The following is an 18568-nucleotide window of genomic DNA, read 5'->3' as shown; positions in this document are numbered from 1 at the left end:
CACAGCATGGCTACATCAGCTTCCCTGGGCAGAGATGCAGGGACATGGTGCTGGACAGAGAAGCGTTGTTAAGTGCAACTTCACCAGCAGGTCTCTGCTGGTGCACCACAAGACTGCAAAGGATCTGAGTGTTGTGTCGAAGACAGAACCTTCGCAGGAACTGAACATGAAAAGCCCCGCTCGGGAAAGCCAGACAAATTTTCCAGGATTTTGAGAAAAATCATTAGTCATCAGAGGATGCTGGAGTTTCTGGGAGCAAATTTTCCAAACAATTGTGCCACCTTATATGAGGAGGAGAAAGAGTGGAAAGATGATGGATACCAAGAGCTGTGCCAAGGGAAGACATCAAGGACAAGGAGCTGTCCCAAAATGAAGACAAGAGAGACCAAGAACTGGCTGAAAGGGAGGACAACAATGTCTCAAGATGAATACAGGAGAGATGAAGAGCTGTTCCAGTGGGAAAATTACAGTGATAAAGAGCTGTCATAATGGGAAGACAACAATGACAAAGACACGTCCCAAGGGGAAGATGGGAATGACAGAGAGATGTCCCAAGGGGAATACAGGAGAGATGAAGACCTCTCCAAAAGGGAAGAGAACAATGACAAAAGAGTTACCCAACAGGAAGACAACAAAGCTCGCATATTTTTTCGGCAGATTGTTTCAGCAATTGCTTATGTGCACAGTCAGGGATATGCCCACAGGGATCTCAAACCAGTAAGTTTGAACAGGAGTCAGATTTGCACAAATACTGATGAAGACCCACTTTTATATGTCTGAATGGAGCTGGTGTGAGTTGTGTCTTCTCTGTTCTCCTGTACTTAGAGGTCTTTAGCTAACATTTGCTCAAAGTGTTATTTCTACTTATTGCTTTGTACCTCAACTGAGCTGGATGAAGCTGTATCTGAGGAAGGAGCTTCCTCTGGAAGAGAAGTAGAATAGTGCATGTCCCAGTAGGAAAATGACAAAGAGGTCTCCTACAGGAAAGACAATGTCCCAACAGGAACCGGAGAGAGACCACGAGCCGTCCCAAGGGGAAAACCGGATAGACCAAGACCTGTCCCAAGGGGAAAACAGCAATGATAAAGAGCTCTCCCAAGGGGAAGATGACAGTGAAAAAAATTGTCTCATGGACAAGACAAAAAAGACCAAGAGCTTGTCCCAATGGGAAGATGATGTCAGCTACAACATCTAGGACAACTCCTTGGGCCCAGTGAACAATGAGGACCCTCACACTGCTTCCCAGAGGAGGCCTAGCTGTCTCAGCAGCATGGGCACAGAGGCAGCAGGAGAGGCAGCTGGTGACCTGAGCATTTCTTGCTCCAGTGGGTGCCACAGCCTCTGAGACAGCTCTGACCACAGGTCCCGAGGAAGGGGAGCACCATGCACCTCTTGCTGAGGCACAAGAGGTGGCAATAACAACACCTTCTCTGGCCTTCAGTGTGCAGGTGAGAGCTGCAGGGGCAGAGAGCCAGGCAGCTGCCCTGCACAGCCCCTGCTACTCACTCAGTCCTTCACCTTGCCTGTTGAAAGCCCATGCCTACAGCAGGCAGTGGGCAGGGACAAGGGAGGTATCAGACCTGTTAGTATGGAACCTTTGCCAAGGAGAAAGAAGAGTGGAATGACCACATCAACCAAGACCTGTCCCTAGAGGAAGTCTATAGTATCCAGTGCTAGTACCAATGGGAAGATGAAAGTGACAAATAGCTGTCCCAAGAGAACAAAGATCATGTACTTCTACAGAAAAGGGGCTCTCTGATCCTGCCCCTTGAGAGGCACAGGTATTTGGCCTGCACAGCCAGTCCACACCTTGCCTTGCCAAATGGACACATATGCCCTCAGCAAGCAGTGGGCTCTTCGCAACGGCCATCCTGCTTCAGGAGGGTATTCCAGGCTCTGCACGGTGGCACAGGCATGGACAGAGGATTAGTGCCCTGTTGCCAGCACCAGGCTGGTCCCCAGAGCTGGCCCTGAGCCTGTGCAGAGTCCTAAGGGAGCAACACAGGGTGGTTTTGCTGTGGACATTTTGATAAAAGCTGATTATTTTGCAACCCAATCTCCCCCCCATGTTTCTTGCCCTTCTCCCCTCACATTTCTTGCACTTTCCCCATACAGTTCCCTTGCCCTTTTTTTCTCCTCAGATGTCCTGTCCTTTTACCCCTATACTTCCGACATTTCCCGCCCCCATGTTTCCCACTTTTCCCTCTAGTTTCTCACACTTTCCCCCTCACGTTTCCTGCCCTTTCTCCCCTCATGTTTTCTTCCCTTTTTTCACTCATGTGTCCTGCCCTGTCCCCCTCACATTTCCTGCCTCTTTAAAAAACTGGCAGACGGGGGTACAAACTGACTTGTGTTTCTTCGCGTGTACAGAGCAAAGCTGCAATACTGCAGTAATGAACCTATTGTCTATTAGTGGTCATCTAAACATATACCTCAGAATGGAGACTCTCGCCTGCCCCGCGCCAGAAACACGCCGTGCCTCGGGCAGGATGGGGTGGTACTGAGAATGGCAGCCACGGGCGGCCGGGCCTTTGGCGAGAAAGTCTGACGGGAGCGCTGGAAGGCACCACCTCCTCGGAGCAACGACCTCGGCCGCCATCTTGTGCGTGGCGCCAGCCCCTGCAGCGCCGACTCCGCTCCGGTCCCGACGGCTGCGCCTGGGTACGCGCTTTCTGGGAAAGGCAGACGCTCTTTTCTGTCTCCGTACGGTCTGGTCTCGGCCGAGGCCACCCGCGTTAGCAACCAGCCGGCAGCGCAGACCTTCCCACTGTGGCAGCACCGCTTCCCCATCTCCCTCCCTCCCTCCCTCCCTCCCGGCATGCCAGTCCCTTCACGCCTGTTCCGGTTCGGCGGCGCGCGGAGATTGGCTTTTCGATCCCGGCGGCCGGAAGCGGGACATTTGAACGGTAACGGTCTCTCTAGGCTGCTCTACTGTTTGGTCGCTGCCTCGGGACGGGGTAACACTCGGGGGGGCTCCTGGCGGCAGCGCCCGAAGGAACGGGGTGGGACTTGGGGGCCACCTGGCCGTAGCGCCCCAGGGAATGGGATGGGACTCGAGGGTCTTCTGGCCGCTGCGATTCGGGACCGCGGCTCTCCCGCGCCTATCGCCGGGCAGCCGTGCCTGGCCCGTGAGAATAGTAGCCGCTCCGCCCTCCCCGGGGGCTGCAGCTGAGTCCTTTCCTGTGCCCGAAAGCATGAGCGCGATCTGCGGTCTCCCCTTCCAGGTGCTGAGAAGAGCTGCCCGCGTCCTGCGGGTCGCAGAATGGCCGGAGGTGACTATGAGGAAATTCTCAAGTACTATGAATTACACGGAACAGTCGGTACAGGTGGGCTCAGTCTGTGAATGCAAACAAGTGTGTGTGATGTGTCCGCTCACCTCAGTGTTTATCTGAGAGATTAACTGTTACTTCAGAATCTGTGGGTCATGTTTTGTCGGTGTAATTTTGCGGGGCAGAACTGTGGAAATGTAAATGGAATGTGGTGGCAGCAATTGCTTCTTCCTCTAGAAAAGATGCTACATGCTGTGCATATGGTATTTGCTTCAGAGCGACTGAGATCGTCGTCAGGATGAGAAAGTTGGTCACCATGCAGAGCTTTATATGTCTCTGTTTCAAATTCTAGGTGGGTTTGCAAAGGTAAAACTTGCGCGACATCGTCTCACTGGTGAAAAAGTTGCAATAAAAATCATGGACAAGCTTGCTTTACAGGTAATCCAAAAGATATTTCAGAGTTGGTAACATGCTGTTCCTGTGGCGTTCTCAGGAACATGGGTACGACCTGTCACTGTGGGCTAGCGGTAGATGCTGTAGATTTGAAATAATTTTAATGGCACCACAAATCCTGTGCCCTCATGTGGAGAGGGCAATGTTCTCTGGCTGTAAAACTGAGGCAGTTACAGCTTTAAATATTAAATAACTAAATAAACTACTGTAAGTCAAACGGAATGCTGATGAGAATAGTAGCTATTGTACATCTGCCCCTTTGGGTTTTACTGTGTGAGGAGGGCAGGTGAGCAGTGATAGAGCTGGTGCTGGTTTGAGTTTGAGCAGTTCTGATGTGCAGGCTTACTATGATATACAGGCTGTCAAACTAATTGGCAATTCCATACCTTGCTATTGTGATCTTTTAGGATGACTTGCCTCGTGTTAAATTAGAAATTGATGCCATGAAGGACTTGAGTCACCAGCACATTTGTCGGTTGTATCATGTGATTGAGACACCCAAGAAAATATTCATGGTTTTAGAGGTAAGGAATGGTGTTTCTGCTGTGGCAAAGATCTCTGGGTTTAGTCACAGCAGTAGATGGTAGCAGAGTCCAAATGAAACAATTCTTAGAAAATTATCTCAATGGTGAGATAATTGTGTCCAAGATGCCATAGTTTAGAAATGAAGCTGACAATGTGTTCTGTCTCATAAAAGCCATTTTTTACTGTTTGCAATAAGCAAACTGACTTTAATTCCCACCTCACACTCCAAAAATAGCACTAGCAGAATATATGGAACCTGAGAAGTGCCACTGAGTTGTCACCTTTAGGCAGTTTCTGTCGCCTGTGATGGCAGTGTGATATGGCTGTGGCAAGCACTGGGAAAGAGTTGAGCTCTTGGGCTGGTTGGATCTGTTGCACACTGGCCTGGGGCATGCCTGGTTGCTGCTGGAATAAAGCAGAGGGAAGGAAAGAGAAGAGTGCCTTCTTGCTATCCAGTGCCCTTGTTCATGTTTAGATACCCTGACTGTATCCCAAATGTATTCTTTTTTTCCTGCTTTCATGCAGTACTGTCCTGGAGGAGAGCTGTTTGATTACATCATTTCTAAGGACCACCTTTCCGAGGAAGAAGCTCGCATATTTTTTCGGCAGATTGTTTCAGCAATTGCTTATGTGCACAGTCAGGGATATGCCCACAGGGATCTCAAACCAGTAAGTTTGAACAGGAGTCAGATTTGCACAAATACTGATGAAGACCCACTTTTATATGTCTGAATGGAGCTGGTGTGAGTTGTGTCTTCTCTGTTCTCCTGTACTTAGAGGTCTTTAGCTAACATTTGCTCAAAGTGTTATTTCTACTTATTGCTTTGTACCTCAACTGAGCTGGATGAAGCTGTATCTGAGGAAGAAGCTTCCTCTGGAAGAGATGTAGAATAGTGCACTCCAGCTGAGAGTGGAGCAGACATGGATTTGACTTTGGCTGTTGGTTAGGCATTTTTACTATCCTCTTTATTCCAGCTTATACCCAAGGGGAGTTGTTACGGTTTCTCTCTGTTGTGCAAGCTGTTCTGTTCTGACAGCCAAAGGAAAATGTGACTCCCACAACATAAACAAGTGAGAACTGGGCAGGGGGAGAGATGTACCACTGATCCTGTGGCTTTACTGTCACCCCAGGAATTAAGTGTGGGCTTAGGGAATGGAAGCACTGAGACCATTTCTCCTAGAAGGGGTTAGAAGTTTGCATGTTCAGAGACACTGATAACTGAGAAAAGCATATCCTTAGGGTACAGGCATTTTACTAGACAGCTCATGAAATCCTTGTCTCCAAAGGACTTCTCCCCAAGCAAAGCCTTCTGTGTACCTCTTGGAAGGATTTGGATTGTAGCTGGAGACCTGACGGATTCATAGGATTGTGAGATAGCTTGGTTGGGAAGTGACTTCTAGTGGCTTCTGCTTTTATCTCCTGTTTAAAACACTTCACACCAAACTTCTTCATCTAGTCACATCTTGGACCTCTTGCTAGGATGAGGCAGCATAATGTTGCTGGGAAACTTGTTAAGCTCTTCACTTCCTTTTTTATGAGAAAGGCTTTTTCTTAGTACCGGTCTGAATGTCTCCTGATCCTTACTGACTGTCATCATCCCACCATGTGCTTCTATGGAGGGTCTGACTCTATGCCCCCTTCATAAGAATTCAAAGGCTGCCATGAGGTCTTCACTGAAGCTTTATCACCTACAGGCTGAACAACCATCTCTCCCTCAGTCTCTCCTCATGGAACAAGTGCTCCAGCACCCCGGACAGGCTGGTGTCCATCCACGGAGCTTACCTCAGTTTTGTGTCTTTCCTGTGCTAGAGGGTGGGCAGAAACTTGATGGGCTGTTCTCACTGTGCTGAACAGAGGGCAGCTGGCTTCTCCCACTTTGCCAGCTCTGCTTCTTTTCACACCACCTGGGATATCACTGGCTGCCTTTTCTACCAGGGCAGGCTGCTGCCTCACAGTTTTTGCTTTCTGTCTAGCAGCCCCCCAGGCCTTTCTGAGCAGGTAGGAGCTTGTATTCCCCACTTGGAATATCAGATATATTCATTAGCAACAGGTCAAAATCTCCAGGGGAGAACGTTAGGTAAATTCTGGCTGGTAATGGCAAGAAGAAATAACATGTAAGAAAATATGGTTTCTTGGATACTTGGTGTTATGGAAAAATTCATTACCACTTTCTCTTTTACTAGGAAAATTTACTGATTGATGAGGAACATAATCTGAAGCTGATAGACTTTGGACTTTGTGCAAAGCCAAAGGTAAGGGTGTCAGTTGCTCTCGTAGAGCAGAGCTAAATCAGCTACAGTGCGTACATAAGAATTTCAGGCGTGACTTCAGGGTGCAGTGCAGAGCCTTGCCCTGATTTTGAACTGTTTGTGTAGTTATTGTCCCACTGCTAATTGCTTGGTAGGCCTTTAAGAGTGTGAGACAGTTTTGCATTTTCTGAGCAGAATATCAGATTTTGTCCTCTTACACTTCATCTTTCAGATTGCCTTGTGTGTAGAGTACCTACTCCCACAAAGGCTTGCACTGTAAAGATGATGTTGGTGTCCATTTTTCCCCAATAACTTTCAATGGCATGTGTCATTTTCATAAGATTTGTCCATGTGTGGAGATTGTGGATCAAATCTAATAGATTCCCCTTACCTTTACAAAACCCCTGGGTCCACATGGTTGTACTCAGTTGTTTACCAAGTTTAAAGTTGGTTTCTAGATTACTGCTCTGTTTGTCGTCTTCACATATGAGATGGGTGCTGGTAAGAAGGAATTTGATGGGAAGAAGGTCTTACTGATCCAAAGTCCTCAGATTGTTTTAGCTGAGTCAAGTTAAAGCACCTTGCAGGAAATCAGGAGTATTAGACTACCATCTTGTTGGTACAATGTTATCTCACTCTGATCTGCTTAGAACAAAGCCCAGGCTAAGGAATAACATGTTTTTAATAAGGAAGCATTTTCGTGGTTCTTCATGAAGTTATTGCATTAAATATTTATATAAATATCCAACCAGCCTCGTGCCCAGTAGCTCTTGGATTACTGATTCCCAAGTTCCATCTGTTCTCTTTGTGGTCACAAAGGGAAGTATGCCTATCAAAGGAGGAGCTGCAGAAAAGGCTGCTGGGATAACATGTGAAGGAGCAGCTTGGCATCTGAACATTTATGGGATTCTCCTGGTCTTGGACAGTTTTTTGCCTAGTGAAGCCATATATTATACCAAAGCAAAGTATTAGGTGACTGTATATACACAGCACTGGAAAATGAAGCCTCTGAGGTCTTTAATATGTTGTTGCTAGAAGTCACTATATGTGTTAGAGCCAATGCTGCTGTGTCATCAGTTTTCTGTCTTGTTCTAGCGTGGCCTTGATTACCATCTGAACACCTGCTGTGGAAGCCCAGCTTATGCAGCACCAGAGCTGATTCAGGGCAAAGCATACATTGGCTCAGAGGTAGATGTCACAATTGTGGGTTAGGGTGGTTTTTTTCCTGCCCACCATGTATTTAAAGGTGGTAGGATTCAGATATACTCCCTTAGTGTCTTTCTTCAATGTCACATTGCCTCAGTGGCTCTCAGAAGCTGTGTGACTGAGAGCAGTCACAGCCTGGAATAGCTCTTGACCACAGATTCTGCACCTGGTTTCTTCATCCCTGACTAATCCTTCACTGTCCCCAGGTGTTGCTCTGCAAAAGATAACTTAAATTCCTTCCTTCTACTATGTTATTCCAAGCAGCAATTTGTTCTGTTAATTTTCCAAGTCTTACTGCAAATTTCTGTGCAGTCTCAATATCTCGTGTACTTTGCCTTTGAAATTCTGTATAAAAACCTGCTCTTTGTACTGTGCAGTGTAGGAAAATTAGAGAGAAGAAAAACTGGGGCATTTATCCAACTTTGATTCCATGTCTAGAAGATTCTACATGCCCTTGTCAATCCATTCAAAATGGTGCAATTGCAATCTCCTCAAACTTCCCAACTGTCTGTGCTGTTGGATAGTCAGTCTTTTCTCCTTTACCTCCTTTGCACCACTCTCTCTGGCCTCTAACTCTTGCTTTCTTTTTGTTTTCCACAAAGTCAGTGCTTCTCAAACCTCCTTTATCCTATGACTGAAGTGGGAGTTGCAGTATGAGGCACGTAGGCCTTGTCATGTCTATACTGATAAGAACCAGTGGGGCTTTAAAGCTGATTGTAACTGTACTGACAGCTGTCATAATCACTAATACTTTTGAGTACAAAATCCCTTCTGATGAGTTTGATTTCCTTTTTTTCAGCGAAATCCTTGTAGGTTGAAAGTAATGCAGCAATTTGGCAACCTAAGGAGAGGGTAATGGTTTTACTACTGCTCTAGTCTGAGTGAATTGAAAATTGTATGCTTTCACTTGGACTGTAAGAGTTTTCTGTCCAGAGTTAAGGAGCCTACTTTCCAAGAGTTGCATGTGGGCTTTGCCAAAGGAGATAATGTTATCTGTCTCTAAGCTGTTTTAGACAGATGAGCCTTGTGAACTCTCACTTTTATTTTTTAGGCAGATATTTGGAGTATGGGAGTACTGCTGTATGCTCTGCTGTGTGGCTTTCTCCCCTTTGATGATGATAATGTCATGGCTGTCTACAGGAAGATCATGGTAGGTATTGATGGTACTAGAATACACAAGGAACAGGAATCACTAAGCATTATGGGAGATTTTTGCTTTCTGATGCCAGAATCTATTGAGCTGTGCCTTGAGCAAAAAGGCTTATCTGCTGAATTTTGTTATGCTTTGCCACTCTTTTGATAAGTATTTTGTGGATTTGTTTCTGTTTTCCCTCAGCCTGTGCAGTACTCTAGCTTGGTCCTATGATACAGTAGAAAACTGAGTTTCAGAAGAAGCATTTTCTTGCTAGTGGGCTGGACTTTTATATTGGAGTGTTTATCTGTCTTCTCCCTGTATTGTATGGATTTACTAAAAGTACTCTTAAATGTCAGCCATTCTCATGTCTAGGAAAAGCAGGATTCCGCATCTGCTATTATGCTTTCCCCTCCCAAAAGGAGTTGAATAAATAGTAAATAGTATAATTAAGTTACTGGTTCTTTCCCTGTAAACTCCTCTTGATTTGGCTAAACAGTGATGTTCCTCATCACACATGCACCTCTGCCAGCCACTTCTGAGCTGCCATAAAAATCTATGTAAGTAAAGCTTGCTCTGGTAAAGTGAGTGGGATGATGAACAACAGTGTAGAGTAAGGGCTTTGGATTCCTCTACCTCATTCTCCTTTCACCAAGAGTCTGATATGTCTGAAAAAACACCAAAAAACCCCTCCTTGAGAATATTCAAGGACTACTTTGGCAGGAGGCAACTGACACTGGTTTGCACAGGGAGTGTTTTCAGGGTGTATAACAGTCTGAGCTCTATAAAGCACCTGGTCTTTTCATCAAAGAGTGTGGATTTTTAATCTGGAATTGGAGTACACGTGAGTACCTTGACAGAAAATCTATAGGAAGCTTAGTTTGAGTTGTTGGAGAGAACTTCAAAAAATTAAAAAAAGGGAACAAACCAAAAAAGCGAAGACTATTGTCATAGGTTAGCAAGCATAGTCCTGGAAGGGATGCCCTTGCTAAGGGGTGCTTACAGTTTCCTCTGGGACCTGATAGAACCTATCAGCTGGCCAGTTTGAATATGGACAATTCTCTAAGCCACTTAAAGTTGTGACCACCTCTGTGATACACACTTAAGAATAGACAAACTCCCCCCCCCCCCAGGCTCTCTCTCCTTTCCAGCGCTGGGACAGGTGGCTGCGGGGCCCGAGCGGGGCCCAGTGGGCCCGGCCCAGGCCCTGCTCGGGCCGGGCTGGGCCGGGTCACAGCTCCAGGATGACCCCCGCAGCAGGGCTGTGGGCAGCCAGAGCGGCTCGGACCCGCCCCCCCCCCCCCCCCCATGCCCCCCCTTTCCACCTTTCCACTGCGGCCAAGATTTCAGGGAAAGCCAGGGAAAGCACCTCTGTCGGCAGAGGTCAGGTGACCAACAGCGATAAGCCACACAGCCGCAAGGCCGAGGTGAGATTAACCCTTTTATTGCTGTGAAGAGCTGAAAACCTGAGGGAAGAGAAAGAGAGGAGATGCTTAAAGCTGAAATTCTGTTGTGAAGCTATGATATATCAGAGTATCCCGTTGTAATTTCATGAAGATATGGGGGGTGGAGTGTTCAACTCGTGAGCAAAAGCACCTGCGCCGAGATAGGCAGATGCTGACGCAGCTGTAATTTTATGAGAAGTTTGGACAGGGAGAGATGGACCAGATGAGGACTTTTGCTCCAAATGGGAAAGGAGAAAACCTCAGTTCCTAGAGATGCTCCCAGAGATAGTCCTAACGATGAAGATGAGGAAGACCCTTTGCTCCCAGGGAAGGAGAAGGGCCTCTGTTTTTTGTTTCTGAACAGCTCAACCTTAAAATTGTACCCCAAAAAACTTTAAGAGTGGACCCTCAAAAGCAGTTGTGGGAAAAGCTGCAAGTCGGGGGAAGGTACCCACATACAAACAGAGAGACCTCTTCCTAGATGGACTGAACAATATTTGGAAGTGGGCGGCTGGGTTGTTGTGATACTGTTTTCATAGCATGGGCAAGAAGAGACTTCTCTTTCTAAATGGACTGAACAAGGTTATTATGGAAGCGGTAAACAGACTGAACATCTTAAGGGTTGTCTTTTTACCTTGTCAGTGGAAGAAGGGAGGAAGGTGGGGGGAGGAGGAGAGTTCTGAAGGTGGTATAATTTTTTTTTTTTCCCTCTTTTAGGTCTGCTAATAAACTTCTTTATATTCTTTCAAGTTTGGTGCCTGCTTTGCACTTCTCCTACTTCTTATCTCACAGAAGATAAACAGTAATGAGTATTTCAGACCAAACCACTACAACTATCTAATCCAAAGAGATTGTGTAAAGGTGCTAATGTTCAGATGAGATGCCTTTAAAATTACATGACTTCCCTACTCATATAGTCATAGAATATCTTGAGCTGGAAGGGAGCAATAAGGATCATCAAGTCCAACTCCCTGCTCTTTGCAAGACTACCTAAACTAAACTATATGATTAGAAGTGTTGTCCAAATAACGCAGGCAAGCACTTACAGTTTCTCAGTAAAACTGCTATGAAGTGGAAAGAGCTGGGTTGTCAGTAGACTTGAGCTGCCTTTCCTTCTCTGCTTGTGGTGTGAACTGTGTTGTCTACCCAGAAGCTCAGTGTACATTGAGAACGTATCCACTTATAAGCATGCTGTCATAGGATGACAAAACCCTTTCTGCTGCACATTACACCAAGATGCAGAACCTGCTAAATGATCCAACTGCTTAAGGCATTCATTGAGCAGAGAAGTCAGATGTGAAATGGAGACCTTAATTAAGAATATCAAAGATGATTCTGTGTACAGTTGTCCAACATGGACGGGAACTATGAATTGAGTTGTTTGGAGTGACACAATATTTGCCAGTGGAATGTATTGAAGTGAGCTTGAAACAACAAATGAGGTTTTAAACCTTAGTCTGGGAGTAGTCAAAACCCAATCGTTGCAGGTGTTAAGATGCGTGCTTGCTATTTCCACTCTGAATTTGTTTTAATTTTATGTGGTTGTGAATTGAAAATTGTTTGAAATGAGGACACCCACTATTGTGGAATTAAATGTCACACATTTTAAACCCTGAAATTTATTGTAGTCTCATCTCAAACCTGTTGCTCAAATCAACAAAGTCAAAATCTGCTGCTTGAATCTAATTAAGATCCTATGACTTACATGCAGCGTTAATTCCCTGGAATGTTCAACGTCTCTTCACTTGTGAATACTTAAATCAGTGTCTTGACTTTTTGGCTGAAAAATTAAGCTGTGATGTAACTTCTGTTAAAAAAAATGTGCTTCTGGTATGACGTTATGCACCTGGTAGATATCACAACCTATGTACCATCCAGTACTGCCTACAGTACAATAGATGAGAATTTCTTTTTGTTATGTCATGTTCTGTAGCAATATACTAAAAACAAAATGTAGATTACCCGTGTTACTTAGTTTCATAGTAAAGTTGTGTTGTAAAACAGCTTGCAGAACTACTCATGAATAACTTACTAGTAGTGTCTGTAAAGATGTAACTGAAATTCTTTAATCTGTGATGTTAAAGCAATACATGCTGTGCTTAGAAATGTAGCCGCATATAACACCAACTATTTTGTTATTAATGCATTTATCTGTAGAAAGAAAACTGCCATTACAAAATGATAGCTATGTTATTTGACAATGACTTTTTACTACTTTTTTTTTTTCTCAATTTTTGTTGAGAAATAAATGATTTTTGGTGGTGAATTTGGTTTTCAGCTACTGTTACACCTCACATCTGGGAGCTGTTTTCAATTTTCTTCTGATCAAAAATTAAATAAAAACCAACAGTAAATAATTATATTGAAAGAAATCTCACTTGCTAGATCTGTAAGTTTTTTCCTGTCTACTGTATGAGATCAAAAGTTTAGTGTTAGATGTCACGTATTCAAAAAACAGTATCTTAATACTGAGGGTGGTGTACTTTTAGTGTCTGAAAAGTAGTGATTGCAGTGAATCTTCACTGTGCTAATATCAGTCATTCATACTCCAGTATGTTTGCACTTCTACAACTTCAGTTCTGAGTTGATATGATGAACCAAGGCAATAGAGGAAGGAGCAGATTAGCTGCAAAAGTGGGTGGAGATGCAAGTGTCACACAAGCAGATTGGATGAAAACTGCAACTGGTGATTCAAACATGACATTTTCCTAACTAATGCTGCTGGGTTTTAGTACTGCCATGACATTTATGCAAGTCACTCTTAAAGCTAAATTCACATGTTCCTGCTGGTTTTTTTTTTAACAAAGTGTAGATGGCACTATTGTCCAAGTAATTTGGTAGCTCCTTTTGAGGTTCAGTGTTAGCTCTAAATCCTCTTCTTTTTTGCAGAGAGGAAAATACAGTATTCCAAAGTGGCTCTCTCCTAGTAGTACACTGCTCCTTGACCAAATGCTCCAGGTAAAGGTATTATTTCTATTCAATAGATGTATAAAGTACTGTTGCATTGGTTCAAAACATTACATCAATGAAATATTTTAAAAACATTCTGTGTTTAAATAAGAAGTTTAATTATTACAAATTTTGGAAGAAAAGATTAATATTCCCTTCAGCTGAAAAATCTTTGAGAAAAATGTTTGATTACAAAAATAATTAAGCAAAGTTGAAATGATTTAACGAAGTCTTCAAACAGCATGTGTTTGGTTGTTCTTGATGTGCTATAAAAACAAGAGCTGTTTTGTAGTGCAAATATACATTTGAGCTACACCTAAGGCATCTAGCCAATGCTGCATATCCCTGGGAGATCTATCGTAACGGTAGGTTCTATAACTGCTCTTCACAGCTAAGATCTTTGAGCGTGAGCTTCCTTTTGGTGAAGCTCTGAAACAGTACTGGTTTCTCGTTTTGTCCCTAACCCTCCTAACATTCTGTGTAGAAGATGAATTGTTTCTTCACTTTTTCTCCACAATTTAAGTATCACTTTGATTTTTATTGCCCACCAGGTTGACCCAAAGAAGCGGATTACAGTCCAACACCTGTTAAGTCACCCTTGGCTCATGCAAGGTTTTTCTGATGCTGTTCAGTGGCAAAGTAAATACCCAGTAAGTACTCTGGTCAGATGAATACTAAAGCATTTCATATAGTATTTGCTGGCTTACTACCATCCTCATAGTGCATGGTATGAAATTATTTGTTCCAAGGTGAACTTCGCGATGGCTGTGGTCTTTTTCTGATTCTTTTAGCTGTCAAAATATTATTACTTGCTCTTGATTTCTCTTGAGAAGAAATTTAAAATGTGCTTTCATTATATTCTGCAGCTGAATCCGCAGAATAACAGAATTCTCATCAAAACATGAAGTACTTCCACGTATGAATGACCAGCTCCTTCTCTAGTCTGCTTTAGCAATACTTCATGTAATGTGCTGTCTTGGCTTTGGAGACAAAACTTCAGGAGGAAACACTCCAGAGAGAGTGTCTCCTCCAAAGGGAAAAGGGCCTCCCCTTTTCCTCCACCAGTAAGACAAGTGGGTCACAGCAAGGGAAAGTGGAAAAAACCAAACTGTTTATTAACACCGAACAAAAACAGGGTAGAACAGGGGAAAAACCCCTCAAAATACAACAAATTCCCAGAGAGAGAACAGAGACATGGGCTCGGACCAGCCGGGGTCACCCCACAGGCCCACCGGGGCCAATGTGCAGGCGAGGAGGGAAGAGAGGCAGTGAAGTAAGGGGGGAAGGTATATTTCCTTTCCACGGGACTCCTGGTTTGATATATGCGTGTTGCAGGATCCCCACTGCAACAGGAAGGGAAGGGAAAAAGAACAAAAAAACCAACAGAACCTTTTTCCCGCTAGCTGGAACAGAAGAGAAACCCGAAGAGCAGCACAGCACTCCCGGCACACTCATCCCGAGCCCCTGGAGTCCCCAGTCCCAGCCATCAAACGTTCAACTGACCTGCACCAGGGTCCCATGGCCCCTCCCCACAGGTCCATCTTAAAGGCACAGTGCCCCTGGGCATTAAGCGGACGGTTAAGGAATAAAGCGGCTTCATAACATCACCTCAAGGCACCTCAGGATGCTAGATGTGTTTATGTTTTATCTTGTATGCAGTGCTCAATGAAAATTTGAATAAAAATTCAAATTTCATTGAAAGAATATTCATCCTGTCACTCTATCACTTGTTTTCTTGTGTGAGAGACAAAGGCAGTATGGAGAGGAAAAAATCCAAAATAATCTGGCTGTCAGCAGAAAGTGCTGAGAAGTTCATGTATGTTGACAACCAATGCTTCCCATTGCCACCAGATGCCACTGTTATTCTAGGTAAAGAACAGTTTGACTGTGCTCGCACCATCAGTGCCAGCTGGCTCTCATAGAGATGGGCATGGCTCGTAGCTTTGGGTATTTATAGACAGATGAAAGCATAGCTTCCATTCTAGTAAGAATCTTAGCTGCTTTTGGATGGCTTATTTGAATTCATAAGCTCTCACCTGTGAGGAGGCAGGCTGTGAAGTTGTTGAAGTATGACTTCTTCAGTCTGCTTCCTACAATGTTTAGCTGTGATGCTAAACATTTGAAATACAAGGTCTAAAATCATCGTTGATGATTTACTCAGCCCACTGGGTTTCACAACAGTGTCACTGTCAGATATGGATTATGGGGCAACTTGAAAACCTCACACTTCAATAGCCATTGTGTTCTTGCAGCTGGAACATCTTGATGAGGACTGTGTAAGAGAGCTTTCTGTGTTTCATGAGCAGAGCAGGGAGACCATATTGCAATTAATAACAGAGGTAAGAAGTGTATGTGAGTAATTTACAGCAATTAAATACAGTAATAGAGTAAATAAGTTTACTGCTATCAGACCAATACGTATCTATTCTAAGTATGATATTTTACATACATTTCAGATTTAAGGAGCCCCTGCAGAACTCTAGAATCTGGCTGTAGCTTGTAACTACAGGCTACTGGTTCAGAAGTTCAAATTTGTTTATTTCTTTTTCTCCTTTAATTGCGATCTTCATGTTTCCTAAATCTTACTGTTATTTCTCACTACGGTAAAATCCTTCTGAATCTCTGAAAGTCAGAATAGACTTGTAGAAAGTTATAGTTGAACAACAGATACCATTTGCTGGGTTAAGTCTTTGCTTTGAAATGGTTCAATAAAGAGTAGAAGAAGAAAAAAAGATAAAAATATTAGAGCAACACCCAGGCAGTCTGCGAAATACAGGGTTTTTTTGAGTTACTATTCAGAGATTTTTAAAAATAGTGAGTATGTTTAGTAATTTTTGACTACAAATGACAAAAGTTGAACTGAGTACTTCTAGAAGAATTGTGCAAATGTTAGCAATAACATTGCAGGCTGCAGAAAAGACTTAAAGCAGGATGTGAACCCCATCTTTTACCTGAATCTGAAAATTCTTCCTTAAAATTGAATTTTCCGCTTCTTTGTACTTGTTAGCAGTGACAATAGTTTTGGGTTTTTTTAAACACTTGGGTTTTCCACATAACTGTAGCAGAAACAGACTTTTAAAATGAGTGTGATACTTATGATAGATTTGTGGAGTTAATTCTCCTTGTTCTTCAGTTATAGCAAATAATCAGAATAATCTGTCTACAGAGGGAAAAATCCTTCCAAATGGGTTTGTGATATTTGCAAAATGCTTTACTGGAAGACCTCTAATCCCTCATAAGTTATTCAAACTAACTGTGCTATGCTGCAAACCCATCAGAAGTGGTGTCTCTGTTCTTCACACACACAGAGTTGCTGAAAATCATGCAAAAAGTTGGCACTTGGGGAAGAATGGGCAGGAGTTACTTCCAACAAGTATGTACTCTGGCTGAAGTATTGAATAAGCTGAATTATTAGGTTTGCATTCACTTCAGGAGATAGATCCTTATTCCAGCATTTCCATGCTACTGCATGAACTACAAACTAACTTGGAAAGAACAACCAACCTAGTGCCTTTTTCTTGATCTCAGACACATAATACAAATCACTTGAAGTCTGAAACTACACTTATGGGTAATGATGGTTGCATATCAGGTAGAAAAGCTTGTAAAGACATAGAAATTTTCAGAAGGCTGTGCTTGACTTGTACTTGCAATGTTTCCAAAGAGGAGATTAAAATACAAAATACTTTATTTCTTCCTGATCCCACAGTGGAAATATGACCACATGTCAGCAACATACCTCTTGCTTCTATCCAAGAAGGCTCGTGGCAAGCGTATTCGTTTAAGGTTTCCATGTCTAACAGGGCATGCCAGTACCATGATGTCGACAGGCCTTGAGGTAAGCTTGAGTTCAGCAGGACAGCTTCTTGCTTAAAATCCTGCTCTGCATTGACAAAGCTCTGCCTGGAGAAACATTCTGGTGCTCTAAACATCAGGAAGAGAAAATGACCCTGAGTTTAGCTCAGCTGGTTAGAGTATGGTGCTAATAAGGCCAAGGTGGTCTTGATCCTCATATGGCCCGTTCACTTAAGAGTTGGACTTGGTGATCTTGGAGGGTCCCTTCCAACTCAGAATATTCTGTGATGTATGCAGTCAGCCACAGTCTTGGTCATTAAACAGTTCGATCTTCTCATTAACATGATTTAGCAAGCTGGGCTGCTTCTATGGATTGGCTTTACTGGAATAGCCATCTGGGAGGGTATGATGCATCAGGTGCTGCAAAGAATCCCTCCTTGTTAATGGGCTCAAATCCCCTGTTCTCTGGCCTGGGTGATCATTCCAGACCTTGTTCTGCAATGATTAACTGCACTCTGTATTTGTCTTTATGTATTTTTGTACCTTGTGGGTTGCATTTAGTAAGGAAAATCTTTTGATACATCATGGTATGTTACCTGGGCGGTATGCTCTGAGACAACATGGGCACTATGTGAGCTGGTGGTCAAAGCAGAGGGAGTCATCCCTTTCTCATCTGTTTCACTTGAAAACAGAATCCTAGGGAGGACTCTGTTTACTTTGAGTAAAGAAATGTGTTGCTGCTGTTTTTCTGATTATTTGAATTCTGAAGCAGTTTTGTATATCTTGGGGGAATTTCTATTCCTGTAGTTTGGTAGCAATAGGGCCCTTCAGAACATGGCTAAAGTTGCTAAACTCCTTGCAATGTTGGATATAAATATGCAGCTATATGTGACATCAGTGATACTAGTCTATTCAACAAATTCCAAAGCATTCAGTGGAATTGCAGACTCGTGTTAGCTGTTCCCCCTTGAGACAAAACATCTGTGAAATGGTCTGAGTGTCCTGCTTTCTGTGTAGAGGAAAACACTCAGAATAAATACTTAATGTATTTGATTTAGTTGCTTGTAAATCTTTTCAGTTCACCCATACAGTGTTTTTGAGATGAGAATTCTAGGGTTACTAGAGCTGCATAATAGATCATGAATCATAAGTGTTCCTGAATATGCATAATGTGATTTCCATGATCGTGGCGGTTAGCTTTCTTCACGCCGATGACTAAGGTGGAGGTTGACTAGCTTCAGTTGTGCTGATACTGTGAAGCCGCTTCATCTCTAGTGATGTCCAAGGTAAATTGGCAAATGCTAATTAACATATGCGTTATGCCTTCCCAGGTGATGGTGAAATTCATGTCTATGCAATACGGCAATCCACTGGTCCTTCTGCAGTTCTCAGGACACATTTAAGTTGCCTGCGTGTAGCTACTGGGTGAATATCAACTGAATTTGCTGAAACACACAGTTAGCAAAGCTCTCTAATTGGGCCTGGTCTAAGGTGAAGACAACCAAACAACAGAACTTTTAACTTATCCATTTCTGAATTTGGCA

The 18568-nt window shown here is 43.5% G+C and overlaps 1 protein-coding gene across 6 annotated transcripts in view; it reads left to right on the top strand.

The window, feature by feature from the left end:
- Nucleotides 1–2733: 2733 nt before the first annotated feature.
- Nucleotides 2734–18568, top strand: part of MELK (maternal embryonic leucine zipper kinase) — a 32926-nt gene continuing 17091 nt past the window's right edge. The window contains exons 1-12 of one of the 6 annotated variants that reach the window (XM_042023135.1): nucleotides 2734–2906; nucleotides 3225–3326; nucleotides 3622–3707; nucleotides 4130–4246; nucleotides 4773–4916; nucleotides 6432–6500; nucleotides 7593–7685; nucleotides 8755–8853; nucleotides 13170–13238; nucleotides 13781–13879; nucleotides 15482–15568; nucleotides 16939–17067. In XM_042023135.1, the coding sequence (XP_041879069.1) occupies nucleotides 2819–2906; nucleotides 3225–3326; nucleotides 3622–3707; nucleotides 4130–4246; nucleotides 4773–4916; nucleotides 6432–6500; nucleotides 7593–7685; nucleotides 8755–8853; nucleotides 13170–13238; nucleotides 13781–13879; nucleotides 15482–15568; nucleotides 16939–17067 (1182 nt within the window). In that variant the 5' untranslated portion in view covers nucleotides 2734–2818. Of the gene's footprint in view, nucleotides 2958–3224; nucleotides 3327–3621; nucleotides 3708–4129; nucleotides 4247–4772; nucleotides 4917–6431; nucleotides 6501–7592; nucleotides 7686–8754; nucleotides 8854–13169; nucleotides 13239–13780; nucleotides 13880–15481; nucleotides 15569–16938; nucleotides 17068–18568 lie in introns of all 6 variants that reach the window. The other 5 variants (XM_042023129.1, XM_042023131.1, XM_042023133.1 and 2 more) reach the window with 5 other exon arrangements.

The sequence above is a fragment of the Corvus kubaryi genome, unplaced genomic scaffold (genome assembly GCF_017639235.1).
Source record: "Corvus kubaryi isolate FWS band 111438036 unplaced genomic scaffold, C.kubaryi_AGA036_p1.0 37236, whole genome shotgun sequence".
In the NCBI taxonomy this organism is placed as follows: domain Eukaryota; kingdom Metazoa; phylum Chordata; class Aves; order Passeriformes; family Corvidae; genus Corvus; species Corvus kubaryi.
The sequence above is the reverse complement of the archived record's forward strand: the minus strand, read 5'-3'. Positions and strand labels throughout refer to the sequence as shown.